Below are 25,761 nucleotides of genomic sequence, written 5' to 3'. Positions count from 1 at the left end.
GAGACTGGACTTTACACCAATGGGAAATGCCAAACTTGTATTAAACAGCACGGGGATATGGTCTGGGTGCAGTTGCTCCAAGCTAGATCTGGCTAGATCTTAGATCTGCAAGTCTCGAGAACAGATTTGGTTTTTCAGATCTCTGTCCAGATGCCGGTTTATTACGATTTAATTCCAATTCCAGAAGACAATTCCGATTCCAGAAGACGGTGCTGCTAGCTGACGGCGGTCTCTAAGGCAGCGGCGGGTATGTGCGTGGGTTATTATCTCGCAGGCATGGCCAGGAGTCGTCAGGACAACCCCCTGGCAGGAGGCAGCATTTGCATCCATCCTTCCTTTGAGCGGCGGCGGCGGTGTGTCAAAGCTTACCGCGGAGCCCCCCTCCCTCGGCTTGACAGTTCTGGCAAATCAGAACAATTTATGCCTGACAGCTTCGGTAACAATATCAACTAATTTATGCACAAGTTCTCCCGGGATAATTGGGAGGCAGACATGCTCCGCATAAAAAGCCAAGGGGTAGGAGGAGACCCCTGGCTTACCAACTGCTACCCCGAGAGGAGGAGGAGGCTTTAGGCCAAGCAGATTGCCCCTTTTCAGTGGAAAAAAATTAAGGGTGATAAGAGGTTGGAAGACAAAGGAGCGAGCCCTGCATGGGTCATCTGTCAGGAGCCCTTGATAGAGCTAGTGAGGAAACAATGGGCACCACTTCAGCTCCAACAATGCGACTCAGAAGTGCGTTTTTATTAGAAAAGCGAATAGAAACGTTGGCTCTCGAGCACTCTCACGGAGAAACACCTCATTTTTCCTCTTTAGTGTGAAGCTCGAATGAAATTTACCGAGCAGAAACTTTCCCACTTGATTGTTTTTTTTTGGGGGGGGGGGGGGGCTCGTTTTGGGAAGATCAAGCAAATGTTCAAATTGTGGCTGAGAAAGTGAGGCTCGTGGAGCGAGGGCCATGCTGTGCAGATGGGAGGTAGCGAAGCTGATGATGCTCATTTGCTAAGAGCAGATATAAAAGTTAAAGCATCTTTTAAAAATACCCTGGTTTTCTGCAAATGTTCCTCTGATCTTTGGGAACGTAGAGCTTTATATTTAGGTAGCGTACACCATGAGTCAATTTTGCCTTTATTTTTGAGAGATTGGGTCAGATCCCCAGATGGTAAATATTTGCATAATTCTGAAGTCTTAGGCCAAAGTGTGCAGCTATGCTAATTTACACCAGCTGAGACTCTGCTTTTTGTGATCCTCCGAAGAAGAAGAAAACAAAACTAGATAATGTCTCTTCTCGTCATTTCTTGTTCTGAAGGTTAAATTGGGTTTATTGCGTGGTGTGTGATGGACACCTGCTGATTTGGAATTTGTCTAAGTTGTTAATGATGCATGTGTTATGGAGCTGGATGTGTCAGGTTTAGCTCCTAATTTCCCTAATGGCTGTTGCATGAGGAATTCTAGATTTTGAGGGGAAACTACATAAGCATCAGATTAAGAGGCAGCGAGGACATATGGGAAGACTAACTGTCCGTGTCTTTGTTTTATTTCATATTTGTTATTCAGTGACCCCTGCTGGGGAGGATTTAGATAACCAGGGTCAGGTAACTGCTGTCTTGTTAGGAAAAACCATGTATTTTGGGCTGTTTGATGCATTTCTGTAAAACAAGCTGAATAAGATGGGAAAACCAGGAGCCCTTTTCACGGCATCTTTCTGGTCTTAGGTCCCTGAGCACTAATTTTTGGGGGAACAACTCTTGCCGCTAATAATGAACCCAGTGGCTCTGACCAATTTTAAGAACAAGATGTGAGTGATCCTTCTTGATTCCTTCTGATGAATTGCTTGTCTTTGTTCTATGGGATATGCAAGTATGATTTCTGATCTTTTCTGTCGTCTTTTGAAACTCTACAACATCCACTTCTGAATGCTATTTGTTGTTCCAGGACCAGCATTTAGCTCTGTTAAGCAGGGTCATCAAAGAGGAAAGGGAAAAAAAATACCTCTTTCTGGAAAGAAAGAAATGAAGTGGAAACACCGAGTGTATTCTTTATCGTCTAAATCCAGCAGAATAATAATTGCTCTATATAATAAGTATTTTACTTGGAAAGTTATTGGAAAATCTCCTGTGCTTACTCCTCCATGGTATGGGCATGTCCAAAGAAGCAGGAGAACAGATCGTCTTGAAGACTGAGCTGTCCTGGGTCTACAATGTTTTCCTACACAAATTTTCCTACACAAATGGATTTGAGCAAGCTCTAGTTGGTGGGAGATGTATGGGGTGCTTGAGCCTGCTTGACTCTGGAGGAATATAGTCTATCAACATGTTATAATTGTGGCTCTTGCTTCGCCTGTCTCCTCTCCGTCTTTCCCACAGAAACACCAGCACGGGGGCTGGGAGGCCAGCTTGCCTGCTTCTTCACTGTTGACTTAAATCATCACTGAAAAACCCTAAATACCTTCTTTGTGGCTGGTAGGGCATTGTTGCTGCCTCTTTGGAAGATGAAGACGTTATGATCCATTTTGAGGCTGAACAAAGTACCTTGTAATGCTGTTTGGATAGCCTTATGTGTTTGTATGTGTCTGGCAAGAGGAGAAGGAAAGATCAGCTCTGTGAAGAAACCGCTTCCCTCAGTTTTGATTTTCCATGTGAGAGGTTCCTATTCAAGCATGTGAAAATCTGTGAGTGTTGGTATGTTGCTTAAAAAAAATGCAGTAATTTCCCCTTTTCTTTCCCACCTCCTGCCCTGCACCTCTTTCAGCTCCGTGTGCGATTATTTTAGTAGCAGGAGGACTCTGTAATTTTCAAAAACACACAAATCAAAATGAGCAATGAGAATTGATCTGTTACTGAAGGTAGCCAAAACAAATTGGAGGCTGGGTTTGGGGTTTTCTTGTTCTTAAATCGTCAGAATCACTTCTGTAGGTGCTGGTATTAAGTGTGTGGATTTCCACCCCTCACGTTCTGTAGCCCGGTGTCTGTTCAAGATCAATGTGGGGTAACTTAAATCTTTTTTCCCCATCTTTCATAAGCATGCGAAGGCTGAGGCTCTCCTGAAAGGGCGGCTGGAGACAGCACTGCTCTTGTGATGTTGCTCTTGACCTTTGAGGTGATACTGTGCAAGTTCATTATTTCCTCTTATTTATAAGATTGTGTTCTCTAAGCTTTTGGGGAAGTAACTCAGCTGCTCTCCAAACAGCTTTGTGTGTGCAGATCCTTTTTGATAGCCATAATTCTGTTATAAGACTCCTTTTTTTCTTAAAGGGGAAAAAAAAAATGCATCCAGGTAGTTATGGTGCCAGGAAGAAATGGACGTATCTGGCTGCTAAGATTTATTTGCGGGTCAACTGCTATGCAGTTGTACCACTTTGCCTTTCAGAAAGTGAAGCGATGATTTATTGTGGGGTGTTTTTGTATGCACCGGGTATTTGCGCTGCTCGAGCCTCCGAAAAGGGCACTTTATATATTTACATCAGGAAAAGTGACTTCCAAAGTAAAAGTCAGCAAAAGATTTCATTAACCTTTTCACTAGAAATCCAACTCCATTGATTGTCTTCTGCTTCCTCCTCCCTCTCCTTTCTCGTTCTTTTTGTGATGGACCAATTTTGCTGCCTCCTTTTAGATACTGCATGCATCGCCTCCTCTCGCTAGCTCTAACCCATCGCTGGCTCCGAAACCGATGTTATTTTTTCGTCTCTGGGTCTCCCATGGTGACTCCAGCTGCTTTATTACTTCCTCGAGTCCTGATAAATTTTTAATTGAAAAGTCAATACAGACCCAATAAAAAGGGGGTCAGCTGAGAAGTTTGGGACCTTAGCGGGGGATAAAAATTTTAACATATTAGTTTTACCGCAGGGCTTCACAGTTTCCCTCAAAATTATTTATGGGAGCGAGGGAAGAGAGGAGCATGTTCTAGCCATTGGAGCCCTGCTTTAAAGTGATAATCAGTTTCTAGAGTGTTTTGAACCCCTCCCCTTGTTTTAAAAGAAATGTTTTAGGTGTAGAGCAAGTAGCTTATGGCATGGAGTCTGCTTGGGTGACTTCAGTGCCTGTTTGCTCGATGAGCTGTTATTGTTCAGGTTTCATTGCCAGGTTGACTTCTGTAGCTTGACTTCTGTATCTAGGAATTTCTGCAGCAAATGAACAATGTTTTTCATGTATGCAAGGGTTTTGGTTATTAACATTGCTTTTTCAAGTGGTAACGAAGCCAAGAAAAACCATGCTTTCAACCTGGATACATCTTCAGTGTGGGACATGGTGTAGCGATGGGACGTGGTAGGTCAGGTTGATGGTTGGACTTGATGATCTTGATGGTCTTTTCCAACCTAAATGATTCCATGAACCACTGGGTCATCTATGCTTTTTAGAAGCTCTGTCTACAGTAAGCTGTAGGGTGATTTTTTTTTAACTGTAGTGGTTTAGAAGACTGGTTTGATATTAATGTGATGTGTGAGTACAAGAACCAAGAATTGAATAGTTTTGCAAGCAGTGACCAAGCACCTTACAAACTCAATTATGCTGTAAACTCAAGTTATAAAATCTAGTTCTATAAAATCTTGTTCTCTTTGAGGCTTAGTGAAAGCCTCAAACATGAGTTGACTCATGGCTTCATATCAAAATGAGGTGAAAGCTCACTTTACTGCAACCTAAACCCACAGGGTATGGCAATTTGGACAAAATTTGTGTCAGAAAGCGTTTTATAAGTTTTCTATCAAAATTGGGTAAAATTTTTTGGCTATTCACAGCAACAGGCTATGAAACTGTTGAACAACGCTGTTGGCGGTATACAGGATGCTTAAACTTTTCTGTTCATCCAAGAGGTTGCCCTTGAGGGGGGAAAAAAGTGGCAGTGTTTCCAAGTTATTTCTAGAAATGATTGGGCACATCAAGAAGTCTGTGCACAGCTCTCAGGGAAGACTCCAGCTGGCTCGGTGTGCTTTGGAAGGCCTTCAGACGAGTTCCCGTTGCCTCATTACATTTAAAAGCCACACGAGGTGTGCTTCCAACTCGTTTTGGGAGGACTTTGAAAGTTGTAACTGACTTGTACAAAGCTGAGCGCTTCTGCCTGAATGCTGCTCATGTGCAACGAGTGAATGTGTAGGAAGCAGAGCTATGTTTATGCAGGTTCTTGAATGTCTCGAATCTGAACTTAGAGATAAGAAATAGTGCAATAATTTAAACTTAGTTAAGCTAAAATGGTTTGCTTGGACTTGCTCAAACTTATTTCAGAGCCATAATTAAGTTGCATTGTTCATATAGGAATGCTTAAGACCTATTTTATGATAGTGATGTTAAGTTCATCTTTTTTCTCAACAGTAGCAGAGTTTTTTTCTTTTAATATTCATTTCAAGCTACTGTTGACCAATTACCGAATAGCTTTGATCTGTGAAACCATGTGCAGTTGTATTCTTGGTGATGAAATTCCCTTTGTCGTGTGATGCTTGACTAATGTTTGAATGGAACTTGCAAAAGATCCTTTAAATGCTGTCTTTTCTTGTGGATCCCACAAAGTTTATCATTCACATACAACTGTTTTCCTGTATTTTTGGATCTCAGGGTGAATGTTGGCTATTCATGCTCGTCTTTGGAGTAACGCTGGTTTGAAGGAGGCTACAAGTCTTCGTGCCCAAGTGACAAACAGGGTTTGGGTGGTGTGTTTGATGGCACTATAAATAGTAATTTAAAAAATGTGGCTGATTTTCTTCCTTAACTTAAATCTTTCATTATGCTACTTCAAAAGCTAATTTCTTTTTTTTTCCCTGAATAGTAACTTCCATTAATTTCACTCTAGGTAATGATACAATTACATGTAATCATTGACATGACTCAATATGCAATGCATCAGTCCCATTGTGCTGCGTTTTCAGCTGCTTGAATTTGGACGGCTTCCATCTTGCGCGTTGCCAAGGGCGGTTCTGGAGTCTCTGACATTTTGTATGACATTAGTCAAGACTGGTAAAGCAAGGTTCCTTGGCAGCCCTTCTGCAAACTTGCCCGTTTTGTTGATCTGAAGCTCGGGAGAAGTGGGTGAGCCAGGTAGGAGATGGTATTTCCCATTTAATGGCTCAGGCATTCATCTGCGATAAGAGTTCGTTTCGAAAGAAGTCTATACTGCCTAGAGATGCAGGCAGTATATCTTATTTCAGGTGCTGATGACAGTTTCCCATTCATTCCCCTGAGCTGTGATTTTGAAAATAAAGTGAATATTGATCAGATAAATCACTCTTGTATTTCTCAAATGCAGTCCGTGTCTGCTGGCCGTACTGCACAGATGAAGACAGACTGCTTGTTTTGAGTCAAATCTCACCTCAGTTATTGAAAATGAATACATCAGTTGTATTTGCAGATTTTTACTAATTTCTTTAATCAGAAGGCATGCAGTTTAGTCCCAGAGCTTCAACCCCTTCCTGAACTCGTTGCGGATCTGCGGGTGTAAGCGGGATGAAAATCCAGCCCTGGGAGAGGACGGAGAAGTTGGTCCTGCAGCTTCCAGCGGTGCGTGGATGTTGCTGGGGAGCCGGCAGTGAGATCAAGGTGCTGCTAAATGGGAATCAATACACACACAGTTCTCTGGAGCTCCTTACGGGGTGCGAGTGGGGAATCTCCTGGCGTTTGAAGGAGCCTGAAGCAGCGTGCGGGTGCTGGGGAGTCGCAGGCGCTGGCTGGCAGATGAGGCGATAATGATTCCTTGCGCTATGGGGACGCAGGAAAGCACAAAATCAGTCTCCTTTTCTCTTTGTATGCTCTTTGATCAGTGAGTTTCAGTGTATTCCTCTATAAGGTTTGCCACTTAAAAGCTGTGTTTGATACAAGGCTGTTACATCCTTCAGTGAAGTCGTTTGTACACTGCAGATGTGCAGGAGCTGAGTTATCTGCCATCTGCCTCAGCCTATTTGCTGCTGGATACCTCTGGCTTCGATCTCTTCAGAGGTGGCTAGACCTCTATTTTATAAAGAACAGTTTGCAAATGTTTGAAAATATTTTGCTTTTTCCCCTTTCCTGTAGCTAGGTGAGCAATGTTGCTCCATCCTGCCATGAACTCTCAGTCCAAGACGAACCTGAAGCATTTTCTTTTGGCCCTTTCACTCTTGTCTCTGCTTGACCAGCTGCATCTCATGAGCAGGTCTGGTGGGATAGGGTAAGTTCCTTTCAAAAAAAAAAAGTCAGGAAACAGTCTCCTTTGGGGGAACTCTGCTAGCTATGGGGCTGCACCTGTCCCCCCTGGCCTGGAGCTGGGATGCCTCCTGTTGCTTCTCTGAAATGCTGCAGTCTAAAACTCAAGTTAGAGGACACAATAGCTTCCTCTCTTTGAAACTGGTCCCCAAACAACATGAAGCTGACTCCCTGACCAGCTCATGAAAAGAAGGGCGTTGCTTTGTGCTGTGTTTCGTGGTATCTCAGATGCGATGGCTCTGGAAGCATTATCTGCTAGTTGATAAGGATTTGTTTTAAGAAGCTGCAAGTTTTATACTATCTTAAATGGAATCTAATCTTTTCTTTTAAGCAGCGAACAGAAAATACTAATCTCTGCAGGGCTTGTTTTAAGATGGCTTTTTTCTTTTTTGGAATGACCATATTATATCCATGTATCTTCATGGTTAGATGCCTCTCTGACACCTGTTTGTTGGCAAAAACAAAACCGAGAGGTCTTCAGACACTGGATTTTCGTAGCTCTGACTGCATTAACGTGTGTGTATCTGAGGTTTTTCAGGTCTGTTCTCCTCCCTGTAAGGATGCTGCTGAGGGAGGTGGGAGCAGCTGAGCTTGGTTTTTGGGGTGTTGAGGAGTTGATGCCTGCAGGTGGAGCTGGTCTAGGCCCTGCTCCCCTGGGGGGAGGTTTTCAGTATCAAGAGCCAGCTGGTAAGGACTTAGCCCTTGTGTTGTCTTTTTTCTCTGTTGCTATTTTTGATGCTGAAGCCTGGCATCTGCCACTTGCCTTTCCAGATGCGCTTTGATGCGTGTGTAAAGTTTGATGTTCTGGGGAGAAGTTGCAGTACACAAACTCGTCTGAGGACGGATGACTGTTGTTGAATGGCATCTCACCGCTGGCTGTGACTGTTGACTAACAGCCTGGTTAGCATGAAATGGGCTCGTTGCTCAGTAGGCTGCAGCAGTTTTCAGTGTTCTTAATTACAAGGAGAATTTCCTCCCAGAGAAATCAGTTTTCTGTAATGCCTGTCCTCAAATGTGCCACGTTTAGCGTGTCCTACATATCCTTAAAGCAATGTGCTCTGGACTTACTTGGACACTTGTTGCCTTAGCAATTCATGTATCCTCATTGTACTTAATTAAGAGGACTAATGGCTGCTTAAGACTGGGTAAATACGTAGTTCTGAAGTAATAAAGCAAAAGTAATCCTCAGACCCTAACAGAGGATTAATGTTAGGGCTGTAGGCCTAGAATAGGCAGCTCTTCCTTTTTCCAAACTAAGATACTTTGAGATTGCATCTTTTGAAAACTGATCTGCTTTTTGTTTGCTTACAGAGGTGCTAAAGCTGCATTTCTCAGAAATACTGAGCACAGTGACCATTTACTGCTATATTTCCCAAGAAAATAAGAGCTTTGGAGTGATGCTCCTGGTTGAACGTTTGCAGTGTTGTGTGGGTGGGCCAGAAAATCATTCGAGTCCGGCCTCCAGTTTTAATTCAACCCTTATCAAATATTCATGCGACTCTTCAGAAAAAATATTGAGTGTTTTAGACTTCTGAAGCTGAAAAGTAGCAGTTATTTAGTCAATAAAAGCATCTGAACTGTAAGCACACTTCCAGATTTCTTTCCCCCTCTCAGTCAATCAGCCAGCCCTCTTCTTCAGGTTGTCCTGGTGATGCTCTACTCCTTACTTCACTCAGTGTTAATTATTTAGAAGAAAGCCTGCAATTTAGCAAGAGCTGGTGTCTTTCCAGTTGCCAATAAAGCGCTGTCACCTTTCAAGCAGTCGGTCACGATGTCCCTGAGCTCCAAGCCTGATTTGTACCCAGGAGGAGTTCCAATTTGGGGACTGCTGCTGCCTCCTCCTGTGTCGGGGTGGCTTTCACAGAAGCCCAGAGTAAGGACTGATAATGCTTCTTCACTTATCTGCTTATCTACTTAAGTGGACCTCTTAATTCGTCCTAAAACTTCTTGGTGTAGCAGGGCACAGCTTACTCTGAGTTCACCTGCTGAGCCGATGACACGCGCGAGCTGTAATTTGAAAACATTTTGCTTAAAAGATCCGTAGAGTTGTTTTGCTTGACAACTTCTCATTTGTTAAGTGACCACTCTGGCACTTCATTTTCTCCTCCTGCCCTGGAGATTTCTCTCATCTGTCATTTTCTGCCCGACCTAGGGCTCGTGGGTTCAGCTTTTTCATGTCTCTCTTCGTTCAGCAGCGTGATAGAGATCCGGAGGTTCAGTGGTCAGCATGTTTGGCAGGATGCTCGGTTATCTGTGGGCTCCCGGACGTGTCTCAGAAGCAAGCTTGTAGGCAGCATTATCTACGTGCCATGTGGATTTAGCCACCAAAAAGGTTTTGCTGCTCGACTTGCTGCAGAAACTGTGCTTGTTTCTGTAGTGAGTGGTGAAACTCAATCTCTATATTTGAGTGCAGGGTTTCTGTACAACACTGAAGTGTATTACGGTGAATAATATCCAACTGCTCTTAACCACTGTAAATCGTAGGCTGTCTTTTCAGGGAGCTGTGGACCATCAGTATCTTGGTTTTGCTGGATGGCTTTCAAATCCTGTCGTAAATCCTCCTGTCGTGTTGTCCTGCGGGTCGCCTCGCTAAATGAGCCCAGATGGTGGCAGCTGCCTTCTCCGGCCGTGGCCCTGTAGTCAATCCTGCCTGGGTAAAAGTGGGGGTCAAATGCTGTCAGGAGGTGGTGTTTCATTCCCGGGGAGCCCAAATCACCCCTGTATCTCTTGGGGTTGTCCACGTAGGTGTGAAGCGGGTATGAAACATTACTGGCCATATATGCTGAAGCCGCTTCCCTAAAGAATGATAAATGCACCAGTGGGAAGCAAGGCAGCCAATTACTCAGCGTGATTAAAAGCAAACAAATGACCCCTAATTGCGTTTCATAATTAAAAATTCACTGTATATTAATATATTTTTATTATTGAGTTTATTAACACTTCATAAAGCTGTATAACACGCATTACTAATAGCTGCTATATAACTGCAGTATATTTTAAGTTTTCAGCTCCAAATGCTCTTAAAATGGGACTTAGTATAAAGACCGATGGTAATTTCAGAATGGGATTTAGTACTGAGGCAGATAGGGGTTTGGGTTAGCATCTCATAACTGTCCTGCTCTTGCTTTCAATTCAGTGTCTGCCTATTCAAAGGACCCAGCAGTGAAATACCTAATCCAGCTCCGGCCATTCCTCCTGATCTATATCATGTCTTTCAAAAAAAAATAAAAAATAAAGCCTATAAGCACTGACTCATAACAGTTCCTGGCAATGACAAGAGCACTGTATTACTTTACATCTTTCCTCAATGTTTGTCTGCTGAAATATTTACTAGAGAGGCTCTGGCAGGGCTGTGAATGAATGATATCGGTGGCTCTAAGGTAGCTTAAATGCTGTTTTCTTGGGGGGAAATCAACAATGCTGCGGAAAATAAAGTAAAAATAAACATATCAGAAGTTTAGGAAAGAAATGTCCTGGGGATGTGCATGTTAATTACGATGGGGGTGCTGGGGAGGGCTTAAATGTGCAGCTGTTGGAGGGGTGAAAACACTTCAGCCTCAACTGTGCTGAACAGGTGCATTTACATGTTTACATCTGATAAAACCTCAATCATACAAACAGCAGACATTTTGGTGGTGTACGTGTTGCACGTCGTGATCAACGGCTGCTTTTTTGGATTCTCCCTTGAATTTTTGCTGTTTTGGGGCTAAATAGCTATAAGGACTTCTGAATTTTCTGACCTGACATTGCGTTACGTTGAGGCTTAACTTTGAAGTGCTTTAACTGTTGCATTCAAATAACAGATTTCATTGTCAGTAGGTGTATTTTACTAATAAAAACAAGGTTCTGTGTCATGAAAACAAGTGTATTATGATGGCAGTGACCCTGTGCATCTTGTTTGGAAAACACTGACTTATCGCTTTTGGTGCTTGGTGAAGGAAAGGGGGAAATATTCACCTTCAAACCCGCTTTCTTCTGACACTATCAAAATAGAACAACGTTCCTTGATTCACTCTGACACGAACCCACAATGTCTGGAGTTGTGCGGTGACTTGGAGTGTCCCCTCTGTGTCCCCAGGCCATGTTGTGCTTGGTCCACGTTGAGCCTGCTGGGTACAGACAGAGCATCGCTACACAAGAGGATGTGTCAAAATAAGCTTTGTTCTAGTTTGCCATCTTATTTCTGGTTGCTTATCCTGCTTCTGCTGGCTGCTTTTGTCTGACTTTAAGCTCTGGAAAAAAAAAAAATCCAGCAAGATAAATCAATACTGAAAGTATTTTAGTAACTAGTATGTTTTTATATCTTGCACGATAGCTGAAATCATCAGTACAGTGCAATACAGAAAAGACCAGAGTGATGAGAAAAGCAGGAGACGCATCCAAATTGAATGTACGGTTAGCTTTTTTAATGTCTGACTTCACAAAAGAGAAAGTAGTGAATTGATTTTTGGCCCCAATCAAGTTCTTTTATTTTTTTTTTTTTGCCTGAAAGCCAGGGTTAGAATAAATAGAAGGCCTAAAACCTGTAGTTTGGAGGAAAGAACACAAAGGCTGCCTGGATTAAATTCCCATCTCTTTCAGGGGGATGCGTGCTTGGGTCTCCACCCTAAATCCAGTTATAAAAAGTTGAGGCTTGGCCAAAAATCAGTACTATGTGATGACTGTTGCCAAAATCTTTGCAGCTGATGGAAACCCTGCCATACCGTATTCTGAAAAAATACTCGTTTTACTGAGTGTAAAAAGAGAAGTGAGATGTCCTTAGTTACTACAGCGTTAGAGCTGAACTCCTAGCAAGCTACGTGCCCTCTTTTTTCTCTGAGTAGAGGGACGGTGTTTGGTTTAGGTGTTCAAAAAGGAACGTGAGAAACGATATTCTTGTGAAAACTGGGACCTGCTTTCTTTAAGAGGAATGCAAGTAAACTGGGGAACGTAGATACTTGCTTTATTGCACGCTGGATTTTTTTTTTGCATAGAAATTTCTGTAATGCTTAAGCATAGCTAAGCTATATACCTGCATAAGCTCGATTATTTTTCAAAGTAACGTTATCTACAACTTATATTTTTTTCTGGGGGGGGGGGGGGGGGGGTACGGACAGCTCTCCCAGGGAGGGAGGTGATGGACGTGATCCCCGGCTCCTTGCTCAGGCTCACCAAGCGGTGTCTAAATGTTTTGTTTGGGTTATTGCATCTGCGAGTGATGGCTGAGCTCTGCTTCTGGGGCAGGGAGGGGATGGCTCGTGCCCCGAGCTCAGCACAGGGGTGGCAATGAGAGACCAGGAGCGGAAAAGGTCTGCTCTGTGTCGGAGTGGAAGCTCTTGGGCTCAGGGAGCTATGGTGTCTGGTAGGTAAATAAAATGTAGCGTCCAGCTGGAGTACAAATGCACTGAGAAGGTGCTGTGCTGGCTGGGTGTCTGGCACCGGGCTGTGCCGCAGTGCAGCTTGAAAATGTGGCCAAGAGACCCGAAAGTGCCCCGTGGCACTTCGATAATGCTTGTGTATAACTTAAAATATAGTATTTTGGGGAGCAATACAGCGTAAGTGGAAGGCTTTATTATTACAGTGATAACGTTTGTATCTCTAAGGAAGCTTTACCTGAAATTTGTGTACAGAACTGGGATTTTTAGGGATATTTCTGCTTAATTTAGGGATACTTCTGCATAATTGTGTTGGAAGATCTGTTCTTAATAGATGCTTTTTTCTGATCCGATCATTAAATTAAAAATGAGGCATGATATCTGCTGGCTTTTGAAGTGGGTACCCTTCTGACAGTAGTAAGGGCAAAACAGTAATTGGAAATCATTACAGGTGGTCAAGTTTGAAGAGGGGAAAAAACTTAATCATACTCTTTCTAACGTGGCTGCGTCCATATTTCGCCCGAAGGGGCGAGAGAACTTCATGTTGTAGAGGATTTGTAGGGGGTGAACGTTACACGGGCTGGCAGCCGGGGAGATTTGAGGGATGCTTGTTAATGTAAGTGGCTTCCCTTTCTTCTGATCCTTGTTCACAGAGAAACCAAAGCACCTCTATTCCATCCTTTTTTTCTAATTAATTGGCATAATTGGTTGAAATGGGCCATTTGGGAGCGAAAACCCCTTTAGCACCTCACTGAATTATCAAATGCTGTTTATCTATGTGAGTGTCGGCAATTTGAATTAAAATGCTTGCTCCTGACCTTTGTTTTTTTTACAGCAAGTGACTTCATTCACGTGCTCCTATTATAGTACCCCAAGTTTGTGTATTTTGTCTCTCAATTTCCCTTTTACAGGAAGCAAAGGACCTTCAGTACTGCGTGCTTTTATTTATGTATAGCAGCTGAGGAATATGGGGAGCTGAGTCTCCAAAGGCTGTGCCGGTTGGCCTTTGAGAAAGCTGTTGCAGAATTTACAGAACAAGGGAAAACAATTACAACACTTAAAATGCTCATCTTTAATAAATATAAAGAAATATTTTGCATTGCTACTATTTCCAGAAGCCTCCTTTCTGCTCAACGTGTGGTTTACAGACTAAGGTGTACCCTGAAGAGCTTTTTTCCTGAAATCTTGTGAATTGAACCTTTGGCTTGATTTTCTTTCAAGTTTTCTAGCAGTTTTCTTTCCGTGGAACCTCAAACAGAAACAGGACACAGATGTGGCTACAGCATAAATCTGAGCCCGTATCTAAGGGATGCGAATATTTTTGGTAGGTAGCTTATTTTGAAGTGCTTGCAATCAGAAGGCATTTAGCTGCAGGGGTGGCTAAGAGCAGGCATGGCCTTGGCAGAAGTCCCCAAAGCCACTGCCCCATCTGCATGGCATTATCCACATGAGTAGGTTTTCTTCGTCGAAATCAACGGAACCGTATGGCAATATTCAGAGCCGAAATTGTTTCCGATGGGTTCCCGTGTAGTTACAACTCTGCGCTTGCGATCTTAGTCGTTGCAATTTGGAAACCCGTTCAAGTGAATAATATCGTGTTGGACTGCTCCTTCTGTTTTCCCTCGGAACTGGCAAACTTCTTCAAACAGCTTTATTATGAGAACTTGGAGGGTTTGGAGTAGGACATCAGGGTTTGTTCTTTTATGTGGAGGAAGTAAATCCAAAAAAAGTTGACCAGGAGTTGCTGGTATTGTGCAACGTTTTAGTTACAGGTGGTTAAATTTTGTGCTCTGACTTCTAAGCCTTTTTAGTCTCAAGACTATTTAGCATTTGAGCTTCCCATATAGCAGTTCTGCTATCGATATATTCCTTATCCCCTTCCCAGTCTCACTTGAGAGCAATTTCTTGGTCTTCTCTGGCAGACTGCATCGCGCAGACGAGTTCTGCTGTGTCGCGTTCAGCAAACAGAAATTGCTGAGCTAATTTCCTTTTTTCCTCCTCGTTAGGAAATTCTCATTTAATTGGTATGTGGCTGGTAGAGAATGAGGCTTGGGCTTTGAAGATAGGAATGTTTTTTGTTGACACCTCTGCTTGAAGGACAGGTGTGATGAGAAATCCTGCTTACTGTGTGTGGGTTGCAGAAAGACGTTTTCCCCACAAAAGCTATCCGTCTTTCAAGTAAATTCGTATTGACAGCTTTGGATATTATTTGGACGCGCCTCTATGATCTCTTTGAAATACAATTGGAAACTAGTATTTTTTTCACTGGCTCTTTCTGAATGTCTTCTGAATATTGATCTTCCAAAAGAGCTGGTCCTCTCGTGTTGTGGCACTTGAGCGAAGATTTCCATCGTGTCGTGAGGTAGGCTTGAAAATCTAGGTCCAAATACTTAGTGGATATGAATCGATGTAATGTTACTGTCAGAGCCAAAATCTGAAAATCTGACCTCCTGTATATTAGGCTTTATCTTCTCCAGAGGTACCTTAAAGGAGGCTGTAGTGAGGTGGGGGTTGGTCTGTTCTCCCACGTGCCCGGTGATAGGACGAGGGGGAATGGGCTAAAGTTGTGCCAGGGGAGGTTTAGGTTGGACATTAGGAAGAACTTCTTTACCGAAAGGGTTGTGAGGCATTGGAATGGGCTGCCCAGGGAAGTGGTTGAGTCGCCATCCCTGGAGGTCTTTAAGAGACGTTTAGATGTAGAGCTTAGTGAGATGGTTTAGTGGAGGACTTGTTAGTGTTAGGTCGGAGGTTGGACTGGGTGATCTTGGAGGTCTCTTCCAACCCAGATGATTCTGTGATAACTCAAACTTCAGTTATGATGCTTGTAAAACAAAAATTGGTCTTCCTGTATTGCCGCAAGACAACAAGACACAAGTAAGGGTTATAGGGATATGTTTAAATTGTGCTCAGCTGGAGGAAAATCTAATGTCTTGGGCTGGTGGTATGTGACAAAATCCCAGAGGTGGGGTTTATTTTGTACCTAATGACTTTAAAAAAATAATTTCCTTGAGGTTTATGTAGTTCCTGGGGTTTGGCAGTATTGGCTTTTCTGTCTTTGGGCAGAATCGTGGAGTGGTTGAGGTTGGAAGGGACCTTAAGAGGTCGTCTAGTCCAGCCCCCTCCATTCTTTTCTTACCGTGGCTGAGAGATACGGAGTTAAAAGCAAGTACAACGAGGAAGCTGTGATTTATTATGAAACAAAATGGAGTGTTTGTTTCTGCTGGAAAGGCTGATGCATTAAGGGAGCGCGATGGGAACGGTTTGTTATTCATTGGCAATCCCTCACTACAGCAGCCTCGATTGCTGGAGGATGTTTTATGACTCAGATTATGCTCAGATTAGACTTTTTTATCTTAATTCTTTTGGGTTTTCCAGCAGCTGAAATGATGCATTCAGGGCACACGGTCGGCGCGGAGTGTTTTCATTGTGCGGAGAGGGAAGGGCTCTGGATCTGTGGCGAAATCACCATTTGTTTCTTTAACGCTCACATCCATTATTGTAGCACCGCAGTTTGTTTCCTTAATGAGCACCGTTCTGGTTTTCCTGGAAGCCTTTTACCAAGTAAAAGCGTGTGGGGGGGGTTGATTTCAAGGGTTGCACGAGGGGCTGTCTGTTTTGTAAGTGGGAGCAGAGAGAGCGGTGTAACGAAGATATTGTATGCACGGCAGTGGGAGGAGGGCACGACTGGCCCCCTGCCACCTCTCCTGGGTGCTGGCTTGTTTTATGGGTGCTGGCTTGTTTTATGTCTAGGCAGCCCTGGATATAAGGTGCAGGGTGTAAGGTGCACCCATGCTCTCCAAACCTGGGGGCTGGCCCCAAAGGTGCACCCCGGTGCCCCGGGACGCAGCGGTAGTGCCTGGTGTGCTGAGGGTGCTCGAAGAGGCTGCAGATGATGAGAGAAGACCAGTAGCGGCCTCATGAAGTCATAGGAGGTTGCAGGAGGGTGCACACGCATTATTCTTGGCAGCTACAGCACGTAACGTGCCGAAGGAGATAACCTGCCCCCCGGGTTGGATGTGCCAGATCAGTCCCGCTCATCCCCCCCGGTGCAAACACGGCCCTGGTTTCGCACAAAAGCAGGGAGTACAATTTGTCTGCGTCCATTAACATAATTGATTGCTTTCCTTGTAATTTTCTGAAGGTTTTTTGGGTTCGGATGCTGCGTTTAAATCACCCCCTCAACAGGCACCGTTGATGTGTTTGTGTCTATTCCGCTGTCCTGATAAGTCTGGCCGCTGCTTTTCACCTTCCCGATGCACGTTACCGAGATTGATCGAAGCTCTGCGCTCGTCCTATCCAAAATACTGTGTAATTAATGTTTCATTATGCTAATACATGCAAATTCGGTAGCGCGCGTTTGATGGGGAGGGGAGAGAACAAAAAAGGATTAAAGAGTTCGCTCTAAAGTACAAATTAATTTATTGCATTACTAAATGGCCTCCAAGGAAGGAGGGATGCGTTTAAGAAACGAACAAATATGAAAACAAAAAGCCCCCTGTCTAAATGTTTTGTCTTCCCAAGAAGCGGCTTTTTTTCCGGAGCGCTGCCACGTGTGCTGAAGCACCGGGGTTTGTGCTGGAGGCTGCTCTGAGATGGTTTTAAATTTAGCACCGTTCCCATTCACGGATTCTGTTTCCATGTTTTTCTCCCTGTTGCTCAGTCCTTTTCCTCTCTAAATACATCTCAAAAAAAAAAATCAAGCTATGGAAATACTGGCTTGGTTTTTGCTCCTTCTGTCTCTAGCTCAGAGTTCTTCCAAGGGATTTCCTTCTCCAGCAGCTGATTTGCTCTCGATGTTTTAGCTCAGTATCTGGTTGTTCTTTTCACCCTCCTTTATTCCTCCTCACCTGATTTCTTTTTCCCCTTAACGTGCATTTGTGTCCTTGCCCTCTCCAGCTATTGCCCTGCCCTTTCATCTGAGCACGAGCGTCTCTTCTGCTGGCCCGCGTGCCTTTGGCAGTCTGACTCTTTCCACAAAGGCTGGTCAAAGCCTGCATCTGGCCAGATCTGTGGGCCTTTCCTTGTTTGTATTCCACTCAACTCTCCCCTTTTAGCCCCTTTCTGCCTGGCTTGGATTCAGTACTGGATTCATTTTATTTTTCCCCTCTCCTTTTTTTCCTGCCCTGCATCTTGACTCTTCCTCCGCCGCTGCCTGGGGAGTTTCCTATTCCAGCTCTCGCTGATGCTCAGGTTCCTCGCTGCTCTGCCCCATCCCGTCATCCCCCCTGTATCCTTTAATCCCTTCCGTGTTTTAATCCCCTCTGTGTTCTTTAATTAGGTGACTTAATCTGGTTTTGTTTCATTTTAGTGGAAACCAGCTAGGCACTGGTCTTCGGGCACACTGGGGAAACGAACCTACTGTAGACCTGTCTCTGCTGGAGTCCTCCGCTGGAATCCCATAATTAAATGGGATTGTTCAAATTAGCTTCCGAGTCGGTAGTGATGCTTTTCAGCACCCTAAAATGCTGCTCTTCTCCTGGACTTTGTGTTGTCTGCTTCCTTAGTCTTAAAGCTTATTAAATGTAGGATCATTGAAATGGAAAGTAGTGCTGTGCACCCATCCAGCTGTCTGCAGGTGTAGTGCCACATCTTTTCTAGCTCCTCCTCTTTCCTCTCTGGAGCTCTTCTGTGCAAATTGGCATGTGTAGGTAGCATTTATTTTGGGGAGAAGGAAGGAAACCCGGCAAATAACACGGTTGCCTGATCGCGTAATTAAAGCATTTGAAACAAAACCATGGAGGAAAAAATTGCCCTGGCAAGTCAGACGGTGCAATTAACCGTTCGTCGGTCTTCTCTGGATGCTCAAAATAAAAATCCAATCCACCCCCCTGTGCTGGAAGAAAATGCAGGGCTTTGCTCAGGTTTCCTACAGGCAGCGAGATCTTCTTATGGTGAGGCCGTAGGGTCCGGGTAAGAGCTCCTCCATGTGCATCTGTGTGCCTCGTGGCTCAAAATGAGCCCTGCTCCTGCGGGTGAAGCCTCATTTTCTGCCAGAATACAGAAATAAGTGGCTGATGCCAACATCTTTCTTAAAGACAGATTCCTTTTTTTTTTTAATCCTGCTGTGGAAGAATACTGGAGGCAATTGAGATCGTATTGTCTCTTACAGTTAGAGCAATGCGATTTATCATTTTTGAGATCTGGTTTTCAGTCTCCTCAGCAAAGTAGGTGGCTGCAAGTTCTGCGCTGAGTAGGAGTTTGCACAGTTGGCTGGCTTGTCTGATTTTGCAAGGAAGAAAAAAAAAACCTGTCAGATTATTGTAGAATGAATCTCTTCATTAGGAAGCCTCTCCAAAATAACTTTCTTTCCTGTGGGTTATCGTACTCAACTCTAGAGTCGGTCAGATCCAGGAGGGTTTTGGCACTTTATCTTTTATCTTCAGGTAAAAAAAAAAGGCTTGATAGCTATTCTGTGTGAGTGATGCTGGGTTTGGAGAAGGGAAACCTCGCGTTGGCCACTCTTCTGGTGGGGTGAGTGCCTTTCTGGGAGGCAGGTAAACTAAGGCTGGACAGTACGTGCATGGGGAGGAAGCTTGTAAACAACTTATGCTTTAAGAAATGGTATCTCAGGAGAGAAGCTCGTCAGCCGAGAGTTGCTTGCGCTGTTCTGAGGCAGGCTGGAGGGGAACAGCCTGCCTTCATCCCCTTCACCCAGCGCCAGGGACCCAGCTCTGCCTCGTCCCCGGGCTGCCCCGGGGGGAGTCTCACCGCGTGCACGAGCCAAGTAAGCGAACTGTGGGTGTGCAGCAGCACCTACTCAGCTTCAGATAGCCTAGATAATGTTTCTTCTGCCAAAACTAGTCTGTAAAGTCAGGCAGCTGCCAGAAGACTTGATCTCTTCTTCTTCATCCCATCTTCCAAGTAGTTGCGCTCTTGTCTTTTATGGCTGTGAGGAGTCTGACCCCCAACTGGTGGGGTAAGGTGGTGTAGAGGCGTAACCCGTAGCGGTAGCTTGCCTAAATCCATATTTTTAATCCAACTAAAGCTTTCCAGTGGAAAAAGGAACAGACAGTTTAGTATTCCTCATGATTCAACAACTATGCTGTAGTTAGAGTTGTGGTTATAAGCGCTTTTATTCGGTGCAGCCCCAAATCCTGCGATGGCACCGTTTAAAAATTGAATGACGTGGAATGCGTACAGTCACGCGTACATCCACTTCTATAGAAAACTGGATGTTTATATAAAAATTGAACCATGCTTCCATGTACTGCACGCTCTCGCACTGTAAATTCCTTGCAGTGACATTGGATTTCCCCCTCCGAACACCAAATGCAGGCACGAGGCTTGGTTTCCAAAACTTCTCGGAGCTGAGATGAAGTATTTAGCACCACGGTAGGCACATCCTAAGTCATAATAAAAGCATTAAAACAGGAGATCCTTAAATATATATTTAGCATTGTATTAGTGTATTTAGTGTGAACAGAACTTGCCAGTTTTATGCTGTATTGTCCGTGTTACCTAAGCATGTAAACACACACTTATTAGCCTGACCATTAAGCTAATTTCATGCAGGCTCTGCAGATTTAAAAAAAAAAAAAAATCAACTGAGAGAATGTATACAGAGTGTACATAAACACACTTCAGTGCAATGGACTTATTTCTGCTGCTGACTCTGAGTTGGGCTGGGGGGTATTGCTGCGTTCACCCATCTCAAATGGTCCGTGCTCAAAAGTCTTATTTCTTAATGTTTATTTGGAAAAAGAAAAAAAAGACGAAAGCTCCGGGGGTGGCCTGGTCAAATGCTTTCGCAGCTGCGACATCTCTTCCCTCTCTGTAATGGAAGCAAGCGATGCAGAACGTGAAGGGGGGAAAAACCAACCCTGGAAGATTACATTTTACAGAGGCGGAACGGCAAGCGGAGGATTCAAAGGCAGGGAGTGATTAAGAAGCGCATCAAACCCCATCTTTTAAATGTTAATTTCATCCGTGGCCTGGAGAAGGATAACCTCGCCGTCGCTGTGATGTTACCTGTCGGGGTGAGAAGCCCATTAGTTTCGTTCCCACATCACAAAGCAGGTCATCGCATAGGGTAATATCTTGATAGCTGAAGCAGCGAGGGGCTGAGGATGGGGGCTTTATCTTCAAGTTTTCTCCTTTTTTTGGGGCTCAAGGACACGTGGGCTATTGCCAAGGGCTCTCTCCTTGACCCTCGGAGCTTCAGATCTCCAAGCAATGCTGCAGGCTGGTTTGATGTGGATGTGCCTGGAGTAGCCGACACAGCCGCTTTGTGCAGGAGGTGTTTTATCTCTTCAGGGCTTCCACTGAAGTCTGTAGTTAAGCTGTCGATGTCATAAATCTGTATTCATCAAGTTCTGCGAACGCAGAGGAAAAAGGAAGCACTGATGTGCTCTGGGCCCGTTGGTTTCAGCAGTCTCAGGCTTGCAGTGCTGCTAATTTCCTACAAAGGTGTTTTCTTCAAATATGTGAGTGCTGGACCTCAAACAACAGCTGTGAGCATGCGTGTAAAAGGTGAATGCATCTACTACACCAGATGAAGTAGTTATAAGAGCACTGCCTTCCGTTCTGACTTTTCAAGCCTTTCATAGGCAGAAGAGCCTGGCAGCAAGTCCCAGGGACGAAGTCCCAGGGACGGTGAGGTGTCCCAGGGCAGGCTGCAGGTAGAGGCAGAGACTCGCTCCCACCGAGACCAAAACTTGGAAATAGGGAAAATGAGAATGTGTCGCAGCAAGTGTTGTGGCAGCTCTTCGTCACCTATTTCTCCTGCCTGGCTGCTTGCTTTCTTCTTCCCTCCTTGCCTTCTGTTTCAGCTGAGCTATTGCAATAAGGATTAAATTGTAGGTTTAGCATCTCTGTTTGAAAACGAGTCCCCTGCCCTGCTTAGGAAAGAGGTTAGTAGCTTATAGCAGCTGCTCTTTCAGCATGAACTGAAACCCTGGAGCTGCTAGGGCAGGTAAGTCTTACACAGGAGAAAAGGGACCCAGGGTCCACTGCACCTGGGCTTTCTCTGGGCTAATACTTCAAAAATACTTGAAATACACAAATAGGTAGTAAGGGAATCTTCGACTGCTATTCCACCTTTCTATTTCAGCACCTCAGGACTGCAAAAACGTGGCCATTATATTCTCATCCTGCCTAGATTTCCGAGTAATTGGTTCTGAAAATATATGGTCATTTTCTCCCATTTTTTAAGATGTCACAGTTGCTTCTCTCTCTAGGAATAATATTTCCAAGAATATCTGAATTTTCCTCGCGCTCAGAAAGCTTTCCAGGTTATTCAGGCTGTTGCTTCTCTTGTAGTAAAGCAATTTGGGCTAAATATGCCTTTTGCAAAGGATGTGAATAGCTGAAATTGCAACTGAACTGCAGGGGTAATTGTATGAAAAGAAAGTTAATCTTTGTTTAACTTCAGTATTTGCTGCACTGGAAGCTGTCGTAACCCCATTTCTTCTGCAGAAGTGGATTATTTACTTGTGATAATAGCTACATAACATCATTAACATGCTGTCATAAACAGCTGTGTTAAACTGTGTTATGTGTTGGTGACATAAATAAAATGCCCAACGAGGAGCCGTGATTTACAAACGGGACTTGGTTGTCTTTGGGAGAATGGGCAGGAACGTGTTCTTAAAAATTACACTTTTGTGCATTGCAGATACATCTATATACAGGTTTTTAACGGCGAAAATGCCCTGTGCTAGTGTGCAATTTTTGGGTCTAACTCTGTGCTTCCTCCAGAAATTGGGATCAGAGCATGAAGATGGATGAAAGACAAATCATATTCTGATTTGTCATCTGTCTATTATTAGACAACTTGTTCTAAGTTTAGGTCGTGTGGTGCTATTGATACTGTGTCTGAAATGCTCTACAAGCTGAGACTTCCAACTTTTGAAGCCTTTTATATGCTTTAAAGGAAAATCTGATAACCCTCTACTTGAATAATTACGGATACATTGACAATAAAATTCATTTCTGTAAAGCAAATGTCAGTAGTTTATGCATAACTTGAGGAAGGGCTTCCTAAGAATTTATAAAACCATCAAAACCATCTTCTCGTTGCAAGTAAAGCTTTTTGAATCTTTTATCTGCTGAGTTTGAGAAAGGGCTGCTTTCTGTTCTGCACTGTGCCCTTTGATGCAACTGCATCCATGTGTTCTTCAGCTTGTTAATGAATTTCTGCTCATCAGCAGAAGGGAATAACCTCATTGTTTTTCTTGGGTTTTTCTTGGGTCTACTGGAAAGCAATGGTCAGGCCACTGCGTAGGGAGGAGAGCGCTGCTCTAGCAAGGTGGGAGGAGATCCACCAGGTTTAAGGCTTTGGTACTGTTTCTGATGGATGGTCAGGTTGTACCTGTGCATGCTCCCCTCTCAATTCTTCAAGAAAAAGGTCTTCAAGAAAAAGGGCTACCACAACTTTTGTACTCGTCGTACTGAAGTGCATCTTGGTACCTGCGGCCAGAGCAAGTTGTGTGGGCAATTAAATTCTCCAAATAAAATTCAACAGGCGTGGTGGATTTATCTTCACCTCGGCTGTATAGGCACTTGTACAGTTTTTCCCCTTTTGTCTTCATGTTTACATATAAATATTTTTCATATACAAGATCTATTTATCTACACATACTGTGTTTGTAGTGATAAAGGTATTTTTGTCCCAAAGCTAGTTTGCGAAGAAACAGTCTTACGTTTACTACGTGCAAGTGAGTAACCCATATTTACTCCTGGCCTTCTCTTTTTTTGCTCTTTTAGGTTCCCAGATTAAGACTTTTACATCGTTGAGGTTCGTAACTGAGCCTTCTGATGCTGTCACCATGCGTGGAAGCAACGTGCTGTTGAACTGCGGGGCAGAATCTGACCGAGGAGCTCCGGTGATCAAGTGGAAGAAAGATGCGGTCTTCTTGAACCTGGCGGTAGACGAAAGGAGGCAGCAGCTGGCCAACGGATCGCTCTTGATACAAAACATAGTCCACTCCAGGCACCACAAGCCGGACGAAGGGCTCTATCAGTGTGAAGCATCTCTAGAAGGCATTGGAGCTATCATCAGTCGGACAGCGAAGGTCATGGTAGCAGGTAAGGAGGAAACTTCCTATTTGCTACATTCTGGATTGCAGGAAATGCTGAGAATTTGCTATTTAAAGAGTGAAAAAAAATGTAGAGAAAAGCAGTTGAAGTGGGTTTCCCCCCTCATTGAAAGAAGTAAAGGTAGGTATGATTCTCCTGCAACAGTAATTTATTTCTGACAAGGTGTTATTCTTGTTTAAATATTCCTAATATTTTTGTTGCTGCGAGTTATTTGCTGTGTATTTGTCTTCAAAACGGAGGAGACCTCTGCAGTTGAGAACTTTTCCGATGAATTGAGGGTCACAAAAAACGCTGAATTCCTGTAAGGCGTTGAATGCGTGGATTTTTATGGTTTAGGAACCTGTTCGTAGACAGGAGCTCATTATGCAGCTCCCTGGAACTGGCAGCCTCTTTGTGTTCCCTTTAAGGCACTCGAGCAGGTATATGGCAGAGGGAACACGAGTTCATGTTACCAGGTGTCTGAGAATGCTTCCAGCTTCTCATTGAACAAACACCGTTGTGAAAGGCATCTGCCTGAAGCTTTAAAAGGGGCTCTTTGCCTCTTCAGCAATCTGTAGAAGGATGCAGTGAGTCCTTAATCATCTAATCATTGGAGGAGAAAAAAGTTTGGAAGTCCTTAGAATAAAAGGTACAAAGAAATGCAAAATCCCTTTAGTTACTAATGCCAACTAGAATGTGATAGAGTTCAGAGAATTTTTATTTCGGAGTTTTGTCAGTTCTAAGGGGATGCTTTCTGTTTCTGCTTTCTCTGTGTGTGTTTCTGTGCTGAATATTGATTGCTTTTGACTTGAACCTGTTAAAGAATGCCCTGATGGCTGAGCAGCTGTGTACAGGTGACAATTAGCAACCCTGGAAAAAAGGATGTAAATTACTTCCTGCTGGGAAGGGATTGATATATTTGTGGCATGTGATGTGCAGGTGACCTATGAGCTTGTTCAAGTGTGGTGTTTGGAGGAGATGCTTGTGCTTACACTAAAGAAAAGACACAACACGGCAGGGAGAAGTGTGCATTTCTCTGGTTCTCCATGTGTCCTGTCTGTACGCATCTAGTTTTTCTGTTCTGGCACATCTGGGGGATAGAAAGCAAAGCTGAAGTTTAATCCGGGTCGGTCCAGGAGCTCTGCAAAACTTTGCTATCCAGTAGTTTCCTAAACACTTATGCTGGGGAGGGAGTCCAGACACCTCTCCACCTGGCTGGTCTCTCCAGTGTGTCCCTTATAATTCGGTGTCTTTTCCAGTCTCGAGGTCTCTTAACCTGAAGAGTGCTTTCCCTTCCTCCTAAGTCTCTTCCACCATCTAGAAAAGACGTGTTTTCTCATGATAAATGATTAAAATGGGCAATAAGAGTCTTAACTCTCTTCTACCTCCTTCCCACCAGTTTTACTAGTCCTCCACGATAGTCCAGAAGCGTGCTCTGAACTTGCCATCCTCAGCAGCGTATGTACACCTGTGCTGGAGTGATTCTTCTCCGAAGAGCTGGAGAGAAGAAATGGGTTATTCCATTACCTGGCCCTCCTTGGACGGAGTCTGCAGAGCTGGGCTTTGAGAAGTAGGGCTCTCCTTGCCGATTCAGGATGTTATCTGGCCTTGATCTGGCTGTTGGCGACCACTGCCGGAATCCCTCCAATTACTCTTTTGAAGTGAATGCACATATGGGACTGTTCCCCGTGGTGCTGTGCCCAGCTCGCTAATTTGGAGCTCTTCACAGGAAGAGTTACGCTTTGTTTGGCAGATCCTGATCTAATCCTGATCTAATATTCCTGTGGTGATCGGTAGTTTGGAGGAGGAGGGACAGGTGGGCTTACTCTGTTCAGGACCAGTTGGGCTCAGACTGGGAGAACTTCCAATTGGAAAGGCTGTGAAGAGACTGCACAAACCGAAACATGGGAAAATTCCTTAAGCATGCACTCTTTTTTCCCCTCTAGGGGTAATTAAGCAGTGGAATGGGTTGCCGGGGCAGGCTGCGGAGTCTCCATCTGGGGAAGATGTTCAAGACCCAGTTGGACACAGCCCAGCAGAGCCTGCTGGTAGCTGTCCCTGATTTCTTCAGTGGGTTGGACTAGGCAAGCTTGTCACCTTCCAACCTCCCTGATTCTGATTTAATAAAAAAACCAAAACAAAACAAAAAAAAATAAAAAATAAGGTGGAAGAATAAAGCATGGCATTTAAAATTGGCAGCAAGTTCTTCAAGCAGAAACGAAGAGGTATTT

At 44.0% G+C, this 25,761-nt stretch overlaps 1 protein-coding gene across 10 annotated transcripts in view; it reads left to right on the top strand.

Annotated features, from left to right (window-relative positions):
* DCC (DCC netrin 1 receptor) overlaps positions 1–25,761 on the top strand; it is a 423,032-nt gene that overhangs the window by 117,468 nt on the left and 279,803 nt on the right. For all 10 annotated transcript variants that reach the window (XM_040540170.1, XM_040540171.1, XM_040540173.1 and 7 more), the window contains one exon: positions 23,219–23,539. In XM_040540170.1, the coding sequence (XP_040396104.1) occupies positions 23,219–23,539 (321 nt within the window). The remainder of the gene's footprint in view (positions 1–23,218; positions 23,540–25,761) is intronic.

This window comes from Cygnus olor, chromosome Z, assembly GCF_009769625.2.
Source record: "Cygnus olor isolate bCygOlo1 chromosome Z, bCygOlo1.pri.v2, whole genome shotgun sequence".
In the NCBI taxonomy this organism is placed as follows: domain Eukaryota; kingdom Metazoa; phylum Chordata; class Aves; order Anseriformes; family Anatidae; genus Cygnus; species Cygnus olor.
Note: the sequence above shows the minus strand (reverse complement) of the source record. Positions and strands in the feature narration are given on the sequence as shown.